The 23,425-nt window shown below is 34.0% G+C and overlaps 2 protein-coding genes across 2 annotated transcripts; one reads left to right on the forward strand and one right to left on the reverse strand.

Moving 5' to 3' along the window:
- Positions 1 to 8,149: 8,149 nt before the first annotated feature.
- On the reverse strand, positions 8,150 to 9,358 carry LOC109586469 (uncharacterized). The gene is made up of 4 exons (XM_020002661.1): positions 9,238 to 9,358; positions 8,871 to 9,191; positions 8,783 to 8,817; positions 8,150 to 8,377 (listed from the first exon to the last, which is right to left on the reverse strand). Exons 1-4 carry the CDS (start codon positions 9,296 to 9,298, stop codon positions 8,150 to 8,152), a joined length of 645 nt encoding a protein of 214 aa, XP_019858220.1. The 5' UTR covers positions 9,299 to 9,358.
- A 5,948-nt stretch (positions 9,359 to 15,306) lies between these two features.
- LOC109586470 (uncharacterized) lies at positions 15,307 to 17,968 on the forward strand. The gene is made up of 8 exons (XM_020002662.1): positions 15,307 to 15,921; positions 16,025 to 16,081; positions 16,124 to 16,822; positions 16,884 to 17,002; positions 17,046 to 17,195; positions 17,240 to 17,417; positions 17,470 to 17,532; positions 17,576 to 17,968. The coding sequence occupies exons 1-8, from the start codon at positions 15,324 to 15,326 to the stop codon at positions 17,872 to 17,874; spliced, it is 2,163 nt and encodes a 720-aa protein (XP_019858221.1). The 5' UTR covers positions 15,307 to 15,323; the 3' UTR covers positions 17,875 to 17,968.
- The last annotated feature ends 5,457 nt before the right edge of the window (positions 17,969 to 23,425 follow it).

Consider the following 23,425-nt stretch of genomic DNA (forward strand, 5'->3'; position numbering starts at 1 on the left):
ATGATAAGAGAACTAATACTATACTCATTAGAAGGAGTATTAATAGCCACATAAAATGTGTCATTAGCACTAATATTAATAGCATATCCAGTTAGACAGTGTTCCTCAGTGTCATTCTGATATGTCCAACTGATCATCATTGTGCTATTATTAATTGCATTCACTGATATGTTACTAACTGAAGCTGGTGCATCTATTAATAAATTAATGTACCTAAATATACATAAATAATAAAATCATTACTTGCAACATCAATGGTGAATCGTATTAAAGTGCTTCCATCTGCTGCACAATCAACATTAGCTCCATCTAGTGTAACTGGAACAGAATCATTTATAGCTGTGCTTATTACTGTTGTACTGTTTGATTCGTTAATATTGACAAAAAAACTATCAACAGTATCATTCAATGAACCATCTGGCCTTAGTAATTCTACTGTCCCTTTGTCTCCATGCCAAATAGCTGCTCCTCCAGTTCCAGTGAGTATACAAGTTAGTACTAATTTGTCACCAGGACATACAATGGAATAAGTTGGTGCTGTTTGAGTGAATTGAACCACTGATGGCACTAAACCATTGATAAAATAGTTATTATCCATTAACATTAACATACTGGATGCAACAAGACTCAGGCATTCAGCCAATACAAGACTCCAGTAGATTCTAATAGCCATTATTCCTCCTCTAAAGGTAACCTGTTACTGACTGTGTAAATGAATACACTCCTCCTTACTACACTGTTTACTTTAGAGAACAGTGTACATATACACTGTGAACATAATGTGAAGTGTAACTTAATGCATAAGTGTATAAACTGTAGCTACAAATACTACACTTATCGTGTTCCAGTAACTATTTTCATAAGGTGCTATATACCACACACATACACTGAATTACACCCATCCTTTATAGCATACACTGGACCCATCTTATACTAATACACCCATTTTTTGGTAGTACACCCATCTTTTCTACTTACTGTGACTGGCTGGAAAAGTTTGCTTTTTGTAAATGTAATAGTGTAGCGACTAGTAGTGTCAAAATGCAAAATGCTATAGTATAATATTAAACTTTGAGAACACAGCATACAATCAATTAATGCCCTGCAATAGAAGTGGGGGAGAGAGGGAGGGAGAGAGAACTATACTGTTTATTGTGTGAAATGACCATATTTGGTCATAATAATGGAAAATTCTGTAACAACAATGTAGTAGAGAATCACTCTCACATGACATTGATAATGATCCATGAATATAATTCAATGATAGTTCAGTTACACATACACCCACTTTTCCCAGTGCTTGAAACTGCTCACTCTCTCTACCATTAGTGACTGGATAACGCAGTTTACAGGTATTTTGTATTTTATACATACTGACATAAAAATGCATTGTGAACATTACTTAATATGCCATGCAATAGAGTGGTACTTTTCTATGTTACATATTTCAGTCAAATACAGTTTTGTCAATTTAAGGACATAATAATTATTATAAACTACACGCATGATTGTATCATATAGATCTAAGTAATAGCATTGCACCTGCATCTGATAATAATCACATGAATGTTATTACAACAAGTTCAAAGGAAGTTGGAGTTGACAACCCTCAACTTACTTTGTGAATCCTTGGCTTTGTCGCTTTCCTTCTTTTTTCCTTCTTTATTGTGGTGTAAGTGATCACTCAAATAGCTACACCTTAAGTTACCTAATTCTCTCATTGTCCTCCATACTATAGTACAAGATGATTGATGTCTCTCAATGGAGAGCAAGTATTGGACTGTGGAACTACTGTCAAGCTGCCTCCAGTAGACCAGCTAATGGCCACCACTCTCACTCATTCAAAGCTGCAGTAGACAGCAAGTCAGGCAGTACTACATCAGGAGAGAAGATATCTAAACTGCCAGCAGCTCTGTCTCTTATTGTTTCTCTTCTTTTATCTTTATTAAGATATATGAAGCTCAGTTTTATTCCTCCAACTGGTAAACAAGTTAACAGTATATAATATTATCATACAGTGTATTTACAATAGGTATAATTACTGTTACTGCTATGATCCACTGCCTCCAGTCATTATTCTTGTTTATAGCTGCTATTGGCAGTAGCTCTGACCTGATCTACTATGTGGTTTTACTTCTCCTCCTCTTATCAGGAGATGTTGAACTTAATCCTGGTCCTATGATTGATGATCAACCTGATATTTTCTTATTACTTCAATGGCTTGAACCACTTGTTGACTGGCAATCATTTGGTCTTCTCTTACCTGGAATAACACAACAAGATATTACAACAATTGAAGAATTTGCAATTAATGCTGAACAAAGTAAAGGAGCCCTCTTTTCTAAATGGCTTAAGAAGAATCCTACAGCAATATGGAGAGATGTACTTAATGCATTGACTAAAAGAAAAGAGATAAATTTGTTACAAACTATTAATGATCAGTTACAAGTACATCAATGTACAGGAGGTATGATCATGTATTAATAATTATATTAAATGTATAATAGGTAATACTGATGCTCCTACTAGTACTGTACCAGTAGTATCTACTGTATCATCATCAGTTACTGTAATTGATAAACCTGTTACTAGTACTACATCAGGTGAACATACACTTAATACAACACTCATTAACTGATACACTACTGCAGGTAATCCAAAGGATATATTAAGGACTCATTCTGATAAATTAGTTCATGCTATTAGTGTGAATCTATGCAATGTAACTGATGCACTGTATGCTAAAGAACTGATACCACAACAAACTAAAGAGGACATTCATGTATTAGGAGTAACTGATAATAAAAAAGCAAGCAACCTTGTTCATGTCTTAGAGGTACAGTTAGAAGCGAGCCCAGCACGTAATCCAAAGAAGTATCTTATTGATATATGTCATGCATTAATAAACCAGCAACATCGTACACTAACAGATATTGCTACCTCTATATTACACCAGTTAGGTGAGTGTGTGTGTGTGTGTACATTATCAGTGATCAATATAGTCATTATATCTCAATACATTAGGTCAGTCTATACCTGATAATGTCACATCCATTAGTTCAATACCTGATAATGTTCAAGGATATGCTGACAATATGAGACAACACTACAAACACCAACCTATTGTTGCTACAGACTGGCCACCAAGAATTGGAAAAGATTTCTTTGGAAGACTAGCACTAGTAGAAAAACAAGACTCCAGAACGCAAGCAGAATCAGCTTGGCATATGCTAAGAGGACAAGTTGATGAAATATTTAGACTAACTGAAAACAAAGAGATAAGAGTTGAAGATGTCCTCCAACCAACAGATAGTTCTCTGTCTCTCAGAGTAGTAATAGATGGTCCTCCTGGTATTGGCAAGACAACACTCTGTCGTAAACTGTTAAATATGTGGTCTAATGGACAACTTTTACAGCAACAGTATGACTTGGTACTTTACTGTCCTTTAAGAAATAGCAAGATAGCTACAGCTACTACACTAGCTGACCTGTTTGAATATAGACGTTATGAAGTTCAAATGGTAGCTGAATGGTTTGAGAAGAGGAATGGAGACAGATTGCTGATAATCTTTGATGGTTGGGATGAACTAAGTGAACAGCTCAGACAGTCTTCATTAGCTACTAGTATCATTCATAGAAAGCAGTTAGACCAATGTTCAGTAATTGTTACCTCTCGTAGCTATGCCTCCTCTTCACTTTTAAAAATTCAAAATCTCAGCAGACATGTTCAGGTCATTGGGTTTTCTAAGGAAGAAATATCAACAGTAATTATACAAACACTTCAAAAAGATACAAAACTAGCACAAAAACTCATTGATAAAAGCAGCTTGGCACTTCTTTTATCTAAACCATTCACAACTACTCAAAGCAGTAAGGACTCACAACTAGCAGTGAAACTCATTAATGATCTTAAAGTACGAAATGATGTCCAATCATTGTGTTATGTACCACTAGTCTGTTCCATGGTCATCTTAGTTTATTGTAAGGAAGGAGGACACTTACCAACAACACTCACTCAACTCTATGAGAACTTTATGTTACAAACTATCAGAAGACATGTGGAAATAAAACCAAGACATGACATTGACCCATATACTTTAGGCAGTCTTTCTTCATTACCATCACAATTAGCTAAACCTTTACAAGAGATGTGTCAATTAGCTTATACTAACCTGGCTAATACAACAATGACATTCTCTTCACATCAACTACAGTCACTGAGTGAGGCAGTCAAGGAAGACTACCTTGGATTGATGACAACATTCACAGAATATGATGAGAAAAAGTATCAGTTCCTTCACTTGAGTATACAGGAATTTCTAGCTGCATGGTGGTTAGCTAAGCATGAGAAGAAGACAGAGGAAGTGTTTAACGATCACTTTGATGATGATCACTTTCGAATGTGTCTGAGGTTTGTAGCAGGTCTAACTCACCTTGAACATGAGAGCTATCAACAGTATTTTAATAAACAACAACTTGACTTAGATTGTAAGTGGAAGCCATTGTTTGGATTTGAGACTTGTCATCTCTCATACTTCTATCAGAATCCTGAGATTAGACAATTTGATCATGTCAGTTGTTATGATTTTGACAATGTTCCCATTCTTCTTCTTCAACTCCTGTATGAATCACAGAACACAACATTATGTCAAGTATTAGCACAATCCATCAACAACCACTCACTGTGTTTGTATCTGTCATTATCATTGTTTGACTGGTTGTGTTTCAGTTATTGTATAAACAATTCCAACACAACATGGAATCACTTGCACCTGGGGTATGTACTTAACCAGTCACTATCAGTCTTCACTGCTGGACTAACTAATAACTCACTACAGACCCAGTGTAAGAGACTGGAGGTAATGTCGAAAGAACCCACTGATGAATTATTATACAAATTATTACAACCATCATTTCTATGCAATGTCCAGGAGTGCTATTATGAGTTAGATAAAGGTCAATATGTTCCCTGCCTTGTATTGTTACACTTCCTCAATCTTCCTCAATTGAAGATTCTGCACTTAATAATAGAACATCCTACTATACCAACAGTTGACAATACATACTACACAGACAAGTGCACTGAACTTGAGAAATGTATAGAAATAAATTCAACACTACAAGAAATGAAGATTAAGTATATTGGATGGAATGAAATATCAAGTACCATTACCAGTGTCATTAGAGGAGTAACAAGAAATAAAACAATGACATCATTAACAATACATGCTTATGCTCCTCCTCCTTCTCTACCTGATGGAGTAATAGAGCAGTTATTAAAGGACAACAACACATTACAAGCTCTTTCACTAGACATACGTGATGAACTCCAACCATCATCACTGAATATAGTAGAGGTAAACACACCACTGACTGCACTAGAGATGGGAAAGAGTAGTAAACTGATGACATCATCACTCCTTTCACATATCAAAGGATTACACTGTCTGATATTACCTGAACCATACCCACCACATTTTCTATTTCTCTCTCATCCCAGTCTACATACACTTACTTTATCAGTATACATAGCTGAGAGTGCTATTAAACTATTTACTATTTTACAAACCAATACTACACTTAAAGCTCTGAATGTGGAGATAGAGGAGAGAGTATATACCAGCAGTATTGGTACTAGTCTACAAAACATGCTAACACAAAACCAAACATTGAAATATCTAAATATGCTTAATCACTGGTATTGTCCCTTTCCCAGTCCTGGTTCATTCCTGTCCTTCCTAACAACTGGTCTCAGACACAACACCAGTCTACAGCAGTTGAGTGTATCCATTCCACTCAATGAAGAGACAATAACTTTTATTAATGTCATCTCTCAAAAGAACAATCTCACAGAATTTGAAATGAAGTTTATAATACTCGAGTCATACATTTACGACTTTGAGATTGAAAGCAGTGATGAAAGATGCATAGGTACAAATAGATGTCATGCGCGAAACTATAGTTTAGAAAATAGAAAGAGATCATTGTTTTATGAACAGGTACTACCTGCTGTTACTAACATGTTACAATCACATACAACCATCAGGCTACTGAGGATAGAGTGTGACATTAATACTGAGTCATCTCAACCTAACTGGATAGAACTAGCACAACATTTATATGAAACTATCTTCATCCATCCATCACTTGAATATATTGAGATTTTTACTACTAAAATGAATTCTCCTTCTCTCCTGGAGGACACTCTTAACAATCAAAAGAAGACATTGATTGATAGACACAGAAAAGAACTACCACACAAACCACTACCAATAGTTAATGTTCATTGTCTAATATCAATGGGTTATTATTAGTGAATTTTCATTTTAATTATAAATATTTTTTTAATAGTAATACTAATTTAGTGTACAAATTTTTGTGTTAATGGTATAACACTCAAAAATTAAAACCAGATACTTTTAATTGTCACAATTTTCACTGTTTTCCAATAGTTCATCATTATTGCATAATAATAATTAATTTTTTTTGACGGAATAATGCATATAATGAATATGTGCATATAACTAGGATGATTAGAATTTCTATTTACATCATTATTTGTCCATATGCAGCATTATTGTGTACAGCAATAATATCTTTATTAACTGTTGATCTCTGATATGCAGTATTAGTGTGTACATTGATGTTAATATCTGTCTCCATTGGTGTATCATATATTGGTACTGGTACTGTAGTAGTTGGTTTATCAATGATCTCATCATATGTAGGAGTAGCCCCATCAGTACTGTACCTGTGTGTTATAATCATATTAAAGAAATGATGTACTATGGTGATGCTTCATTTCAATATGCACAACAATAAGCTTAGTAGTCTATGTTATGTTTTCAAAAATTGGGACTTTTAAAATGCTCGTAAGTCAAAAAATTGAAGTCGGAATCAGCTCAAACTTTCTACACAGCATAAGTACATCAATATGTATCAAAAAATGTAATAAAAATTTGGGATGATTTTGGAGCCATTTTTTGGAAAAAACCATTATAGCCTTGGGTATTTTTTCAAAAATTGGTCATTTTAAAAAATGGTCATAACTCAAAAAATTAAAGTCGGAATCAGCTCAAACTTTCTACACAGCATTAGGACATCAATATGTATCAAAAAATGTAATAAAAATTTGTGGTGATTTTGGAGCCATTTTTTGAAAAAAATCATGGGCTATATATAGCCTTAGGTATTTTTTCAAAAATTGGCTGTTTTTTAAAAATGGTCATAACTCAAAAAATTAAAGTCGGAATTAGCTCAAACTTTCTACACAGCATTAGGACATCAATATGTACCAGAAAATTCAATAAAAATTTGGGGTGATTTCAGAGCCATTTTTTGAAAAAAATCATGGGCTATAGGTATTTTTCAAAAATTGGCCATTTTAAAAAATGGTCATAACTCAAAAAATTGAAGTTAGAATCAGTTGAAACTTTCTACAACATAAGTACATTAATGTGTACCAGAAAATGTAATCGAATTGGGGAATGATTTCGGAGCCATTTGGTCATTTTTAAAAAGTGCTCACAGTATAAAATTTTGAAGTCGGAGTCAACTCAAACTTTTTATATGGCATGTGTACTTCATTATGTATTGGAAATTGTAATAAATTACTTACATTTTAAATTCTACACTATTGTTAGATTTACCTGTATAATAACATTATATTTATTACAAGTTAATAGATTCTTACTTCTTTGTCTTTTAATTACCATTACTATTATCAACATAATAATAATAATGATTATAATTAATAATACTGTTCCAACAGCTCCTGATACAATAGGAACAACACTAGAGCCACTAGTACTTGTACTGGGCTTTGGGATCATAGCTGATGATGTCACTACTGATGCACTTCCAGTACCACTAATAGTTAATGTACCAGTAGCAGTGGGTACTGATACTATTAATGAATATATTAATTATTATGTACTTTGATATTATTATTTACTCGACATAGGTGTTATAAGTAATGATGATGTACTGGTGCTTATATCTTTAACTAATGTAACTATTAACATATAATGAATAAATAATGAATAAATACAGTCATAATGCACCAATATAGTACCTGATGATGATGATGATGGTACATAACTACTGGTCATTGTAGGAACAATAGCTACATTGACTATACATTAACAATTCAATGACAATTGCTGTTATAATATATTGTACCATTAACAGTAGCTGATGGTCCATATCCAATAACATTAACAGGAATGATAGTAATAGTGTAGTTTGTATCAGTAAGAGGTAGTCCAGTAATAGTAATATTAGTGTTAGCTGTATTGCTGTTGAATATGATACTGTTTGATGCACTGTATACATTAATAATGTAATGCTGAATAGGAGGAACTGGTATAGTAGAATCCTATTTTAATAAATAATAATAAATATTAGTAATATCTTAACATACTTCATTGTTATTCCACCATATTGTAATACTATCAGTTGATATCTGATCCCAACTAATATTAACAACTTGAGCTGGTACTATAAGAAATACAATGAGTGTGTGTGTATAGTACTTACCATTCCATATATACTGTATTAATGATGAAGGAGGTCCTTCTCTTCCAATAGTATCAATAGGAATAATAATAAATGAATAATTAGTACCAATAATAAGAGAACTAATATAATACTCATTAGAAGGAGTATTGATAGCCCCAAGCATGCCATTAGCACTAATATTAATAGCATATCCAGTTAGACAGTGTTCCTCAGTGTCATTCTGATATGTCCAACTGATCAACATTGTGCTATTATTAATTGCATTCACTGATACATTATTAACTGAAACTGGTGCATCTATTAATAAGTTAATGACCCTAAATAAACATAAATAATAATAAAATCATTACCTGCAACATCAATTGTAAATTGTTTGGCATTGGCTCCATCTGCTAGACAGACAATATTAGCTCCATCTAGTGTAACTGAAACATTATTATCAATAGCTGTGCTTATCAATGTTGTACTGTTTGATTCATTAATATTTACAAAGAAGCTATTAAGTGTCCCATTCATTGGGCCACTTGTCAGTAGCAATCTCTGTATTCCATCTCCTTGCCAAACAACAGCTCCTCCAGTTTCAGCCACTATACAAGTAAGTACTAATCTGTCACCAGGACATACAATGGAATAATCTGGTGCCGTTTGAGCGAATTGAACCACTGATGCCACTAAACCATTGATAAGGTTACTATAGTTATATACATTTTAACTCACTGGATGCAACAAGACTCAGACATTCAGTCAATACAAGACACCAGTAGATACCAGTAGCCATTAGATATTCCTCTTCTGATAAAGGTAACCTGTTACTGACTGTGTAAATAAATACACTCCTCCTTACCACACTGTTTACTTAACTAAGAACAATGTATACAGTGAACATAATGTGAAGTGTATGTTAGTAGTTAGTACATCAGTGTATAAACTATAGCTATGTGTACTACACTTAAAACTAGTGTAGAATTGTAGATTAATTAAGAGATACAGCAGAAATCTGCCTCAGAAAATAAAGAAAAATTATTATTTTAATAATATTCAGTGTTGTTGGTGTGTTCTAGCAACAGGTGCTATATACCTCACACATACACTGATACACCCATCCTTTGTACTAATACACCCATTTTTTGGTAGTACACCCATCTTTTCTACTTACTGTGGCTGGCTGCAAAAGCTTGCTTCTTTTAAAAAATAGTAACTTTGTGCTCATTGTTACATCACTGTGATAGTATAAATGTAATAGTGTAGCAACTATAGGAAAGTCAAAATGTAAAATGTTATGATAAAGCTTTGAGAACACAAATATACAATCCACTAATACCCACAATAGAAGTAAAGAGAGAGAGAGGGAGAGAGGAAGGGAGGGAGGGAAAGAGAACTAAGAGTACTTTTTATTGTGTGAAATGGCCATATTTGGTCATAATAATGGTAAGTTCTATAATAACAATGTAGTAGAGAATTACTCACATGACATTGATAATGATCCATGATTATAATTCAGTGATAGTTCAGTTACACCTGCACCCACTTTTCTTGTGCTTGGAGCTGCGGCAGCTGCCTCACTTTCTACCATTAGTGACTGGATAAAGGAATTATACTTCAGTGTACCGGTATTTATTATTTTATACATACTGACATAATAATATTGCATTGTAAACAATACTTATGCCATTACAAATTTACAATAGAGTGATGTGTAAAGATCTAGTATACCCTAACTGGTACTTTGTATGTTTCAGTCAAATACAGTTTTGTCAATTTAAGGAAATAATTTTTGTAAACTACATGATTGTATCATAAAGACTGCATCTGCACTATATGATCACATGAATGTTATTACAACAACCCTCAACTTCCTTTGCTTGCATTCCTAAATCCTTGGCTTTGCCGCTTTCCTTCTTCTTTCCTTCTTTCTTTATTGTGGTGTAAGTGATCACTGAAATAGCTACACCTTAAGTTACCTAATTCTCTCATTGTCCTCCATACTATAGTACATGATGATTGATGTCTCTCAATGGAGAGCAAGCATTGGACTGTGGAACTACTGTCAAGCTACCTCCAGTAAACCAGCTAATGGCTGCCACTCTCACTCATTCAAAGCTGCAGTAGACAGCAAGTCAGGCAATACTACATCAGGAGAGAAGACATCTAAACTGCCAGCAGCTCTGTCTCTTATTGTTTCTCTTCTTTTATCTTTATTAAGATATATGAAGCTCAGTTTTATTCCTCAAACTGGTAAACAAACTAACAGTATATAATATTATCATACAGTGTATTTACAATAGGTATAATTACTGTTACTGTTATGATCCACTGCCTTCAGTCATTAGTCTTGTTAATAGCTACTATTGGCAGCAGCTCTGAACTGATCTACTATTTGGTTCTATTTCTCCTCCTCCTCTTATCAGGAGATGTTGAACTCAATCCTGGTCCTATAGGTAAACATATATTTATGCTAATTTTAGCAATTTATTCTATAAATATTAACATGGTTAGGTAGAGTCTGGAACTGGATTGTTACTAAATTATGTAGGTGCTTGCGGTCAAACCAAAGTCCTCCAAACAATTTAGGTATACAAAACATTTTTTATAATTTAATTCATCTTATATGTTAGAGCATGGTCTTAGTTTGCAAATGCAAAAATCACAAGGTATTTATACTTCTATTTCATAAAAGTATAATATTTAAAAACAATATTTTAAAATAGGCAATGATGCTTCTGCCAGTGGTGGATCATCATCAGTTTCTGCAAACAAACCTGTTACTAGTACTACATCAGGTAAACAGACACTTAATACAACACTCATTTACTGATACACTACTGCAGGTAATCTGAAGGATATATTAAGGACTCATTCTGATAAACTAGTTCACGCTATTAGTGTGAATCTATACAATGTAACTGATGCACTGTATGCTGAAGGGTTGATACCACAACAAACTAAAGAGGAGATGCATGTATTAGGATTAACTAATAATGAGAAATCTAGTAAACTTGTGAATGTCATTGAGCAACAGTTGGAATCCTCTCTTAATCCAGAGCAGTATCTTATTGATATATGCCATGTATTAATAAACCAACAACATCATACACTAACAGATATTGCTACCTCTATATTACACCAGTTAGGTGAGTGTGTGTGTGTGTGTACATTATCAGTGATCAATATAGTCATTATATCTTAATACATTAGGTCAGTCTATACCTGATATAAGTCTACATCAGTCTATATCTGGTTCACCAGTTGACGATGCATTCAATCCAGTTATGGAAAGTAATAAAATTATTTATTATACATGTGATGTTGTATTATTTTGTGTTGAATGCCTCTGTTTATATGATTATTTTGAGTATCAATAATAAACATAATTTTTTACACATCAGAGCTTGATCCTGGTCTTTTAACTGGAAAAAGTAACTTATTTGCAAAGCACCTTGAACCACTTGTTGATTGGGAATCATTTGCTCTTTGTCTTCCTGGTGGAATAACACAACTTGATGTTGATATAATTAAAACAAAAGGAAGCTCTTACCTCAGGATGGAGGATTTACATAAGAGATGGTTACAAGTTAATCCTACAGCATCATGGAGAGATGTCATTAATGCTTTGAAACAATGTAAAGAGAATGAACTAGCTAGAACTATTGAAGACAATGTGACAGATCCCATAGCTGGAAGAAGCACTAATGACAATATGGAAATTAGTACCAGTAATCCTAAACCTGGTCCTATAACCGGTAAACATACACTTAATACAACACTCATTAACTGATACACTACTGCAGGTAATCCAAAGGATATATTAAGGACTCATTCTGTTAAATTCACTGATGCTATCACTACTAACCTTTACAGAGTAACTGATGCACTGTATGCTGAAGGACTGATACCACTGAATAGTAAAGAGAATACACAAACAGTAACAGGAATATCTGATTATAGGAAATCAAGTCAATTAGTGTCTGTGATACAACGACAGTTGGAATTCTCTCTTAATCCAGAACAGTATCTTATTGATATATGTCATGTATTAATAAACCAAAAACATCATACACTAACAGATATTGCTACCTCTATATTACACCAGTTAGGTGAGTGTGTGTGTACATTATCAGTGATCAATATAGTCATTATATCTCAATACGTTAGATCAGTCTATACCTGATATTGTCACACCCATTAGTTCAATACCTGATGATGTTCAAGGATATGCTGACAATATGAGACAACACTACAAACACCGACCTATTGTTGCTACAGACTGGCCACCAAGAATTGGAAAAGATTTCTTTGGAAGATTAGCACTACTAGAAATACAAGACTCCAGCACACAAGCAGAAACAGCTTGGCATCTGCTAAGAGGACAAGTTGATGAAGTGCTTAAACTAACTGGAAACAAAGAGATAAGTGTTGAAGATGTCCTCCAACTCACAGATAGTTCTCTGTCTCTCAGAGTAGTGATAGATGGTCCTCCTGGTATTGGCAAGACAACACTCTGTCGTAAACTGTTAAATATGTGGTCTAATGGAACACTTGTACACCAACAGTATGACTTGGTACTTTACTGTCCTTTAAGGAATAGCAAGATAGCTACAGCTACTACACTAGCTGACCTGTTTGAGTATAGATGTTGTGAAGTTCCCATTGTAGCTAAATGGTTTGAGAAGAGGAATGGAGAAGGATTACTGATAATTTTTGATGGTTGGGATGAACTAAGTGAACAACTCAGACGGTCTTCATTAGCTGCTAGTATCATTCATAGAGAGCAGTTAGACCAATGTTCAGTAATTGTTACCTCTCGTAGCTATGCCTCCTCTTCACTCTTGAAAATGGATACTCTCAGTAGACATGTTCAGGTCATTGGGTTTTCTAAAAAAGAAATATCAAAAGTAATTATACGAACACTTCAAAAAGATACAAAACTAGCACAAAAAATTATTCATTACTTGCATAGTAAAAGCATTCCTGATAGTGACAGTGATGATGAAAATGATGAAATAAGTGATGAAGCTGAATTACCTACAGATAAGGACTCACAACTAGCAGTGAAACTCATTAATGATCTTGAAGTTCGAAATGATGTTCAATTATTGTGTTATGTACCACTAGTCTGTTCCATGGTCATCTTAGTTTATTGTAAGGAAGGAGGACACTTACCAACAACACTCACTCAACTCTATGAGAACTTTATCCTACAAACTATCAGAAAACATGTTAAAAGACATGACATTAACCCACACACTTTAGGTAGTCTTTCTTCATTACCAACACAATTAGCTAAACCTTTACAAGAGATGTGTCAATTAGCTTATACTAACCTGGCTAATACAAGAATGACTTTCTATTCACATCAACTACAGTCACTGAGTGAGGCAGTCAAGGAAGACTATTTTGGATTGATGACAACATTCATAGATTATGATAAGGAGAAGTATCAGTTCCTTCACTTGAGTATACAGGAATTTCTAGCTGCATGGTGGATAGCTAAGCATGAGAAGAAGGCAGAGGAAGTGTTTAAGGATCACTTTAATGATGACCACTTTCAAATGTGTCTGAGATTTGTGGCAGGTCTAACTCACCTTGAACATGAGAGCTATCAACAGTATTTTAATAAACAACAACTTGACTTACAGTGTAAGAGGAAACCATTGTTTGGATTTGAAAATTGTCATCTTTCATACTTCTATCAGAATCCTGAGATTGAACAAGTCCATATCAGTTCCAATGATCTTGACAATGTTCCTATTCTTCTAATTTTTCAACTCCTGTATGAGTCACAGAACACAACGTTATGTCAAGTATTAGCACAATCCATCAACAACCACTCACTGTGTCTGGATAGAGTATCATTATCATTGTTTGACTGGTTATGTCTCAGTTATTGTATAAACAATTGTAACACAGCATGGAATTACTTGCACCTGGGGACTACATCTAACGAGTCTCTATCAGTCTTCCCTGCTGGACTAACCAATAACTTACTACAGACCCAGTTTAAGAGACTGGAGGTAGAGTTGAATGAGCACAGTAATGTTTTAATACACAAATTATTACAATCATCACTTCTATGCAATATTCAGGACTGCTACTGTGAATTAATTGTTAGTAAATATGTTCCCTGTCTTGTATTGTTACAGTTCCTCAATCTTCCTCAATTGAAGATACTGCACTTAACAATGAATGATCATACTCTACCAACAGTTGACAATACATACTTCACAGACAAATGCACTGAATTTGAGAAACATATAGAAATGAATTCAACACTACAAGAAATGAAGATTCAGAGTTATGGAAATAATGAAACAACAAGTACCATTACCAGTGTCATTAGAGGAGTAACAAGAAATAAAACAATAACATCATTAACAATACATGTTGTTGCTGATACTTCTCCTCTACCTGATGAAGTAATAGAGCAGCTACTAAGGTGCAACAACACATTACAAGCTCTTTCATTGTACATACCTGACAATGAACTTCTACAATCATCACTGAATATAGTAGAGGTGAACACACCACTGACTGCTCTAGAGATAGGAAGATGGAGTAGTAAACTGATGACATCACTCCTTCCACATATCAAAGGATTACACTGTCTGATACTACATGATCCATACCCACTAAATCTTCTATTTCTCTCTCATCCCAGTCTACATACACTTACTTTACCACTAGACACAGCTGAGAGTGCTATTGAACTATTTACTATTCTACAAACCAATACTACACTTAAAGCTCTGAGTGTAGAGATAAAGGAGAGAGTATATACCAGCAGTATGGGTACTAGTCTACAAGACATGCTAACACAAAACCAAACACTGAAATACCTTGAGATTAATAGATTTAGGGATTTCGACGGTTTATTGAATGACACTCAAATTCCCATTCCCAGTTCATTCCTGTCCTTCCTAACAACTGGTCTCAGACACAACACCAGTCTACAACAGTTGAGTGTATCCATTCCACTGAATAAAGAGATAAGAACTTTTATTAATGTCATTTCTCAAAAAAACAACCTCACAGAACTTGAAGTGGACTTCACACCAGATCAGGCATACAGTAATTCTAGTAGGGAAAAGAAGAAACAAATAATGACATTATTGTTTTATGAACAGGTACTACCTGCTGTTACTAATATGTTAGAGTCACATACAACCATCAAACTACTGAAGATAGAGTGTGAAGATATTATTTATTCATCTCAACCTAACTGGATAGAACTAGTACAACATTTATGTGAAACTATCTTCATCCATTCATCGCTTGAATATATTGAGATTGATACAGGATTTGTTTGGCTCATAAAGCATACTTTTGAAAACCAAAGAAAGACATTGATTGATAGACACAAAAAGGAACAACCACACAAACCACTACCAATATTGAATATAAAACGTGAGTTTATTTTATTTCCTAAGCAAAATTTAATTCAAATAATACTATGCCTATACAAATCAAATATTTTTAGTTTTTGAAATTTTTACATCTTTTACATTAGAAACTACTGTGAGCAGTGATGAAGTATTTTTTGTGGATAAACAGTCTTGCTCCTTTGGTAAGGATATTAATGTTTACTATAATTCATGTTATCATTTAGATAAACTGCACTATCTAAGAGCTGTAAATGTCATAAAAGATATGATGTTACAAGTTGAACTGAATGATCAGCAATTGATAAATTTAGAAGCCTATGGAATAAAAATTAACCTGCTCAAGAAATATTTACGTGTAAGTTCATCAGAAAAAATGCAAGTGACTGCACTTGCAGGTGGAAAGTTCATGTTTCCAAAAAACACAATTCTTGTTAGTGCAGTATATGCTGTATCTACATCCATTCCTACACCAATGAGACTAGAGTTACAGCATTGTATTGATCTAATAAATCAACCTGATATGAGACGCTATCTTAGATTTGCCATTGCTTCAATAGACAGTAGTTCTCCTTATAATTTTTTATTACAAGAAGGAGACTTCAAGTCTGACAGTTGGTATGGGTCTTTTAATTTTACTACAAACTGTTTCATATGCATATTGGGACTGAAACAAGTGCCTATTGATCTGAGTGTAGGCCAACAAGGAAGTCAGGAGCAGCCAAATCTACTAGTTCAAGAAGAATCTCAACAAGATGAGCTACAGCAGCCTGGAGGAAAACAGGAACAAGAGGGTGGAGCTTGCAGGAAACCTAGGCCTCAAGGACTTGGTCCTGCAGGACCAAAAGATGGAAGAAAGAAAAACGATGATAAAAAATTACATAAAAAGGACAGACCTTCATCTACTGAGAAGCCAGATCTTTTTAGTGAGACTAAAATAACACTTTTCCATTATACAATGTGTTATAATTACTACATTATTTACAGCTCAAGCTACTGGAATAGACAAGTCCCAAACCTTTGCAGGACAGTTATATTATGAAAGAAAAGATGTAAGAGATTCAGTTAAATTTTTTGCTGTTAAAAATTTAAAAGCCCTCCGTCAGGTAAGACGTATGTTTGTTTACTTAAATATTTTGTATGATCTAGCATGTGAAGGAAGAGTATCCTGAATGGGAAGAAGGACAGGGTTTTCGCTTTAAGTTTAAAGAGGAATACATTGAATTAGTGTTTGATGACACTAATCAAAAATATTCAATAAAAGGCTGGTGTATTAGGCCTCTTATAGATCCTTGTACAGTAAGAAAACACAGATTGTAAATAAATTAGATTATTTTCTTTAGTTGTATCAAAGTGATGTGGAAAATTTTGGTGGCGATGATCATACTATGCTTCCATTATGTCTCATAACAGTAGAAGCTTCACCTGAAGCTAAAGGAACATTATGTTATGGTGTACCAGTAATGGGTGCAGAAAGAAAAATAACAATATACATTGAATGTTATCTAAAAACTACAAATGGTACATTAGTATTGATGCTTTAGTTAATAATATACTAATTTTTAATTATTAGATGTTACCAGACCAGCTGGCTCAGGGGCTAGGACAGATTTTGCTGCTTCAACTGAAAGACAAGGTAGGCTTAAATTCATTAATATAATTTTTCATATTCATAATAGAAATTTTGAATTGTAATGATCATAAGAATAGAATAGTGACTGAGTTGGATAATTATGGATTTTCAAAGGGTGACTGGGAAAAACTTGGGCAACATCTCAACGTGAATTCTACTCGCTTAAATGATATTAAAACTGATCATGGCAGAGAAGCAAACACTTGTGTGAACTTGTGTATAGAAGCATGGCTAAAAACTGGTAAAGCAACATATGGAACATTGATTGAAGCTCTTAATGGAATGGGAGAAAATGCAGTAGCTAATGAAATAATAAAAGCTAATAATATAAAAAATATTTCTTGATCCCCTAGCTATAATAAATTGATATTGACTTAATTATTTTATTTTAGGTAATAGCCAATCTTAGTTATTATTACTAGTGTTTTGAACAATTAATGCTGCTTTGTAATTAGTACTTTCGTTATTATAAAAATAATTAAATTGATAAATTTACTTACATGCATTATTATTATCATAATGATTGTATGTGTATAATCTTCCCTGGATTCATGATTCCATTAGGATCCAGTGATTGTTTGATATTCTTCATTACTTGTATTCCAGTGGGCCCGTATTCAATATCAATATGCATAAAAAATTTATTTTGGGACCATTTTCAGGAAAAAACTATGGAAATCGGCCAATTTAGAAAATGGCCATAACTTGAATAATTGAAGTTGGAATGAGCTCATCTTTTTACACAGTATAAGGGCACCATTATGTATCAGAAAATGTAAAAAAATTATAGATGATTTTGAAGTCATTTTTGAAAAAAATCATGGGCTATAGTACCGGGGAATTTTCAAAAATAAAATTGGCTCATTTTCTTCAATGTTCATAACTCAAAAATTTGCAATTAGAATCAGCTCAAATTTTTTCTACAGCATAAATTCAAGTACATCAATACAAGAACTACTAGTACTTATACTGGGACTATATCATACTTGATGATGTCATCACTGATGTACTACCAAGAGTAGATAAACCCTAAAATATTATCTACTCTTGGTACTACTGATAGCACTAATAGTTAATGAATAACATACAGTATATGCTTATAGCGTCATATTTTAAATTGCCACGAGATAACATTCTCTGAAATCTTAAACATAATTATTTCAGATTCAGTAAGTATTTTAATTCTAATGCACAGGCTAATGGTTAAATGCCATCATACATGCATCAAACAAGCAGAATGATTGTGTATACACAATCATTCTGAGTGATTAATTTGTTTATGAGTGTGTGGTATACGTACTGTTTTATTTGAACCCTATACCTTGCAGGTTGATTGACCCAATTAATTTTACGAACCCAACTCACTAACACATCAATTCCTGATCGTGTCACATGTATTAGCTAGTACAATGATGAGTAACTGAATAATTGAATCAAACAATCAGAAAAACACTGTATATGTAAGTATGTACATCCACCCTCTTCAGTAATAAGATATTTTAATGATATTCAGTGCTATTGGTGTGTAGCTATTTTCATGAGGTGCTATTTACAACACACATACACTGATGCACCCATCCTTTCATCCTTTGTACTGGTGCACCCATCTTATACTAATACACCCATTTTTGGAAGTACGCCCATCTTTACTGTGGCTTGCTGCAAAGACTTATTAATTGCTTCTTTTCAAACTTTAGAAACAATACGTAAAAAGGCCAGCTTTTTTCCTTGACTTAAAGTGTAGATCTAGTACCTCAAGTTACCTAATTCTCTCATTGTCCTCCATACTATAGTACAAGATGATTGATGTCTCTCAATGGAGAGCAAGTATTGGACTGTGGAACTACTGTCAAGCTGCCTCCAGTAGACCAGCTAATGGCTGCCACTCTCACTCATTCAAAGCTGCAGTAGACAGCAAGTCAGGCAGTACTACATCAGGAGAGAAGACATCTAAACTGCCAGCAGCTCTGTCTCTTATTGTTTCTCTTCTTTTATCTTTATTAAGATATATGAAGTTCAATTTCATTCCTCCAACTGGTAAACAAATCAACAGTATACCGGTATAATATTATCATACAGTGTATTTACAATAGGTATAATTACTGTTACTGTTATGATCCACTGCCTCCAGTCATTAGTCTTGTTTATAGCTACTATTGGCAGTAGCTCTGAACTGATCTACTACTTGGTTTTACTTCTCCTCCTCCTCTTATCAGGAGATGTTGAACTCAATCCTGGTCCTATAGGTAAACATAGATTTATGCTAATTGTAGCAGTTTTATATTTTATAAATATTAACATGATTAGGTAGAGTCTGGAACTGGATTGTTACTAAATTATGTAGGTGCTTGCGGTCAAACCAAAGTCCTCCAAACAATTTAGGTATACAAAATATTTTTTATAATTTAATTCATCTTATATGTTAGAGCATGGTCTTAGTTTACAAATGCAGAAATCACAAGGTATTTATACATCTATTTCATAAAAGTATAATATTTAAAAACAATATTTTAAAATAGGCAGTGATGCTTCTGCCAGTGGTGCATCATCATCAGTTTCTGCAAACAAACCTGTTACTAGTACTACATCAGGTAAACAGACACTTAATATAACACTCATTTACTGATACACTACTGCAGGTAATCCAAAGGATATATTAAGGACTCATTCTGATAAACTAGTTCACGCTATTAGTGTGAATCTATACGATGTAACTAATGCACTGTATGCTAAAGACATGATACCACAACAAGCCAAAGAGGAGATGCATGTATTAGGAATAACTAATAATGAGAAATCTAGTAAACTTGTGAATGTCATTGAGCAACAGTTGGGATCCTCTCTTAATCCAGAGCAGTATCTTATTGATATATGTCATGTATTAATAAACCAACAACATACACTAACAGATATTGCTACCTCTATATTACACCAGTTAGGTGAGTGTGTGTGTGTACATTATCAGTGATCAATATAGTCATTATATCTCAATACATTAGGTCAGTCTATACCTGATGTCAGTCCACATACTGCAAGTAACACTCCCATTGCTATATTCAGAATGAATTATGATACTCTTGTTGATGCTATTGCTCATAATCATTACAAAGTAGCATATGGGTTATATGCTAAAGGACTAATAAAAATTGAAAATGTTGATCAAATTCAAAATGTAACTGAATCTTCTGATATTATTAAATCTGGGCGATTAATGTCTGAATTGAAAAAACAGTTAGAAGACTGTCTTGTTCCAAAGCAGTATCTTATTGTTGTATGTCATGTATTAATAAACCAACAACATCATACACTAACAGATATTGCTACCTCTATATTACACCAGTTAGGTGAGTGTGTGTGTGTACATTATCAGTGATCAATATAGTCATTATATCTCAATACATTAGGTCAGCCTATACCTGATAATGTCCCATCTACAATACCTGATGATGTTCAAGGATATGCTAAAAATATGAGACAACACTACAAATCCCAACCTATTGTTGCTACAGATTGGCCACCAAGAATTGGAAAAGATTATTTTGGAAGACTAGCGCTAGTAGAAAAACAAGACTCCAGCACACAAGCAAAATCAGCTTGGCATATGCTAAGAGGACAAGTCGATGAAATATTTGGACTAAATGAAAACATAGGGATTAGGATTGAAGATGTCCTTCGACCATCAACTAATTCTCAGTCTCTCAGAGTAGTAATAGATGGTCCTCCTGGTATTGGCAAGACCACACTCTGTCGTAAACTGTTAAATATGTGGTCTAATGAAATAATTTTACTCCAACAGTATGACTTGGTACTTTACTGTCCGTTAAGGAACAGTAAGATAGCTACAGCTACTACACTGGCTGACCTGTTTGTGCGTCAACTTAATAGATATAAAAATGTACCTGAATGGTTTGAGGAGAGGGATGGAGAAGGATTACTGATAATTTTTGATGGTTGGGATGAACTAAGTGAAAGACTCAGACAGTCTTCATTAGCTGCTAGTATCATTTGTAAAGGGAAGTTAGACCAATGTTCAGTAATTGTTACCTCTCGTAGCTATGCCTCCTCTTCACTTTTGAAAATGGATACTATCAGTAGACATGTTCAGGTCATTGGGTTTTCTAAGGAAGAAATATCAACAGTAATTATACAAACACTTCAAAAAGATACAAAACTAGCACAAGAACTCATTGATAAAAGCAGCTTGGCACTTCTTTTATCTAAACCATTCACAACTACTCAAAGCAGTAAGGACTCACAACTAGCAGTGAAACTCATTAATGATCTTAAAGTACGAAATGATGTCCATTTATTGTGTTATATACCACTAGTCTGCTCCATGGTTATCTTAGTTTATTGTAAGGAAGGAGGACACTTACCAACAACACTCACTCAACTCTATGAGAACTTTATTCTACAAACTATCAGAAGACATGTTAAAAAACATGACATGAACCCACACACTTTAGGTAGTCTTTCTTCATTACCAACACAATTTGCTAAACCTTTACAAGAGATGTGTCAAATAGCTTATACTAACCTGGCTAATACAAGAATGACATTCTCTTCACATCAACTACAGTCACTGACTGAGGCAGTCAAGGAAGACTATCTTGGATTGATGACAACATTCATAGAATATGATGAGGAGAAGTATCAGTTCCTTCACTTGAGTATACAGGAATTTCTAGCTGCATGGTGGATAGTTAAACATGAGGAGAAGACAGAGGAAGTGTTTAAGGATCACTTTGATGACGATCACTTTCGAATGTGTCTGAGGTTTGTAGCAGGTCTAACTCACCTTGAACATGAGAGCTATCAACAGTATTTTAATAAACAACTTGACTTACAGTGTAAGAGGAAACCATTGTTAGGATATGAGACTCTTCATCTCTTAGTACATCAGAATCCTAAAATTAGACAAATTGATCATATCGAATCTGATGATTTTGACAATGTTCCCATTCTTCTTCTTCAACTCCTGTATGAATCACAGAACACAACATTATGTCAAGTATTAGCACAATCCATCAACAACCACTCACTGTGTCTGTATAGAGTATCATTAACATTGTTTGACTGGTTGTGTCTCAGTTATTGTATAAACAATTCCAACACAATATGGAATCACTTGCACCTGGGGACTGCATCTAACCAGTCACTATCAATCTTCACTGCTGGACTAACCAATAACTCACTACAGACCCAGTGTAAGAGACTTGTAGTTGAGTTGTATGAACCCACTGATGAATTAATACACAAATTATTACAACCATCACTTTTATACAATATTCAGGAGTGCTACTGTCTATTAATAAATCTTCAATATGTTCCCTGTCTTGTATTGTTACAGTTCCTCAATCTTCCTCAATTGAAAATACTGCACTTAAAAATACAAGGCGGAATGCATGTGTCTATATTTGACAATACAGACAAGTACACTGAGCTTGAGAATGAAAGAAAAAGTACCATTATTAGCATTATTAGAGGAGTAACAAGAAATGAAACAATAACATCATTAACACTAGTCTGGAAACCTGATCTACCAGTGGGTATCCAGACAACATTACCACAATATTTTGCTCCTTATCCTCCTCCTCCTAATCAAGTAGTAAATCTAAATCTAAAGGACAATGACACATTACAAACTCTTTCACTGGACATATCTGATAGAGATCACTTATATCAGGCTCTAATGATAGGAGAATTAAGATGGAGTAATGAACTAATGACATCACTCCTTCCACGTATCAAAGGATTACACTGTCTGATACTACATGATCCATACCCACCACATCTTCTATTTGACTCTCATCCCAGTCTACATACACTTACTTTACCACTAGACACAGCTGAGAGTGCTATTGAATTATTTACTATTCTACAAACCAATACTACA

This window comes from Amphimedon queenslandica, unplaced genomic scaffold (assembly GCF_000090795.2).
Source record: "Amphimedon queenslandica unplaced genomic scaffold, v1.1 AMPQUscaffold_12862, whole genome shotgun sequence".
NCBI classification, from domain to species: domain Eukaryota; kingdom Metazoa; phylum Porifera; class Demospongiae; order Haplosclerida; family Niphatidae; genus Amphimedon; species Amphimedon queenslandica.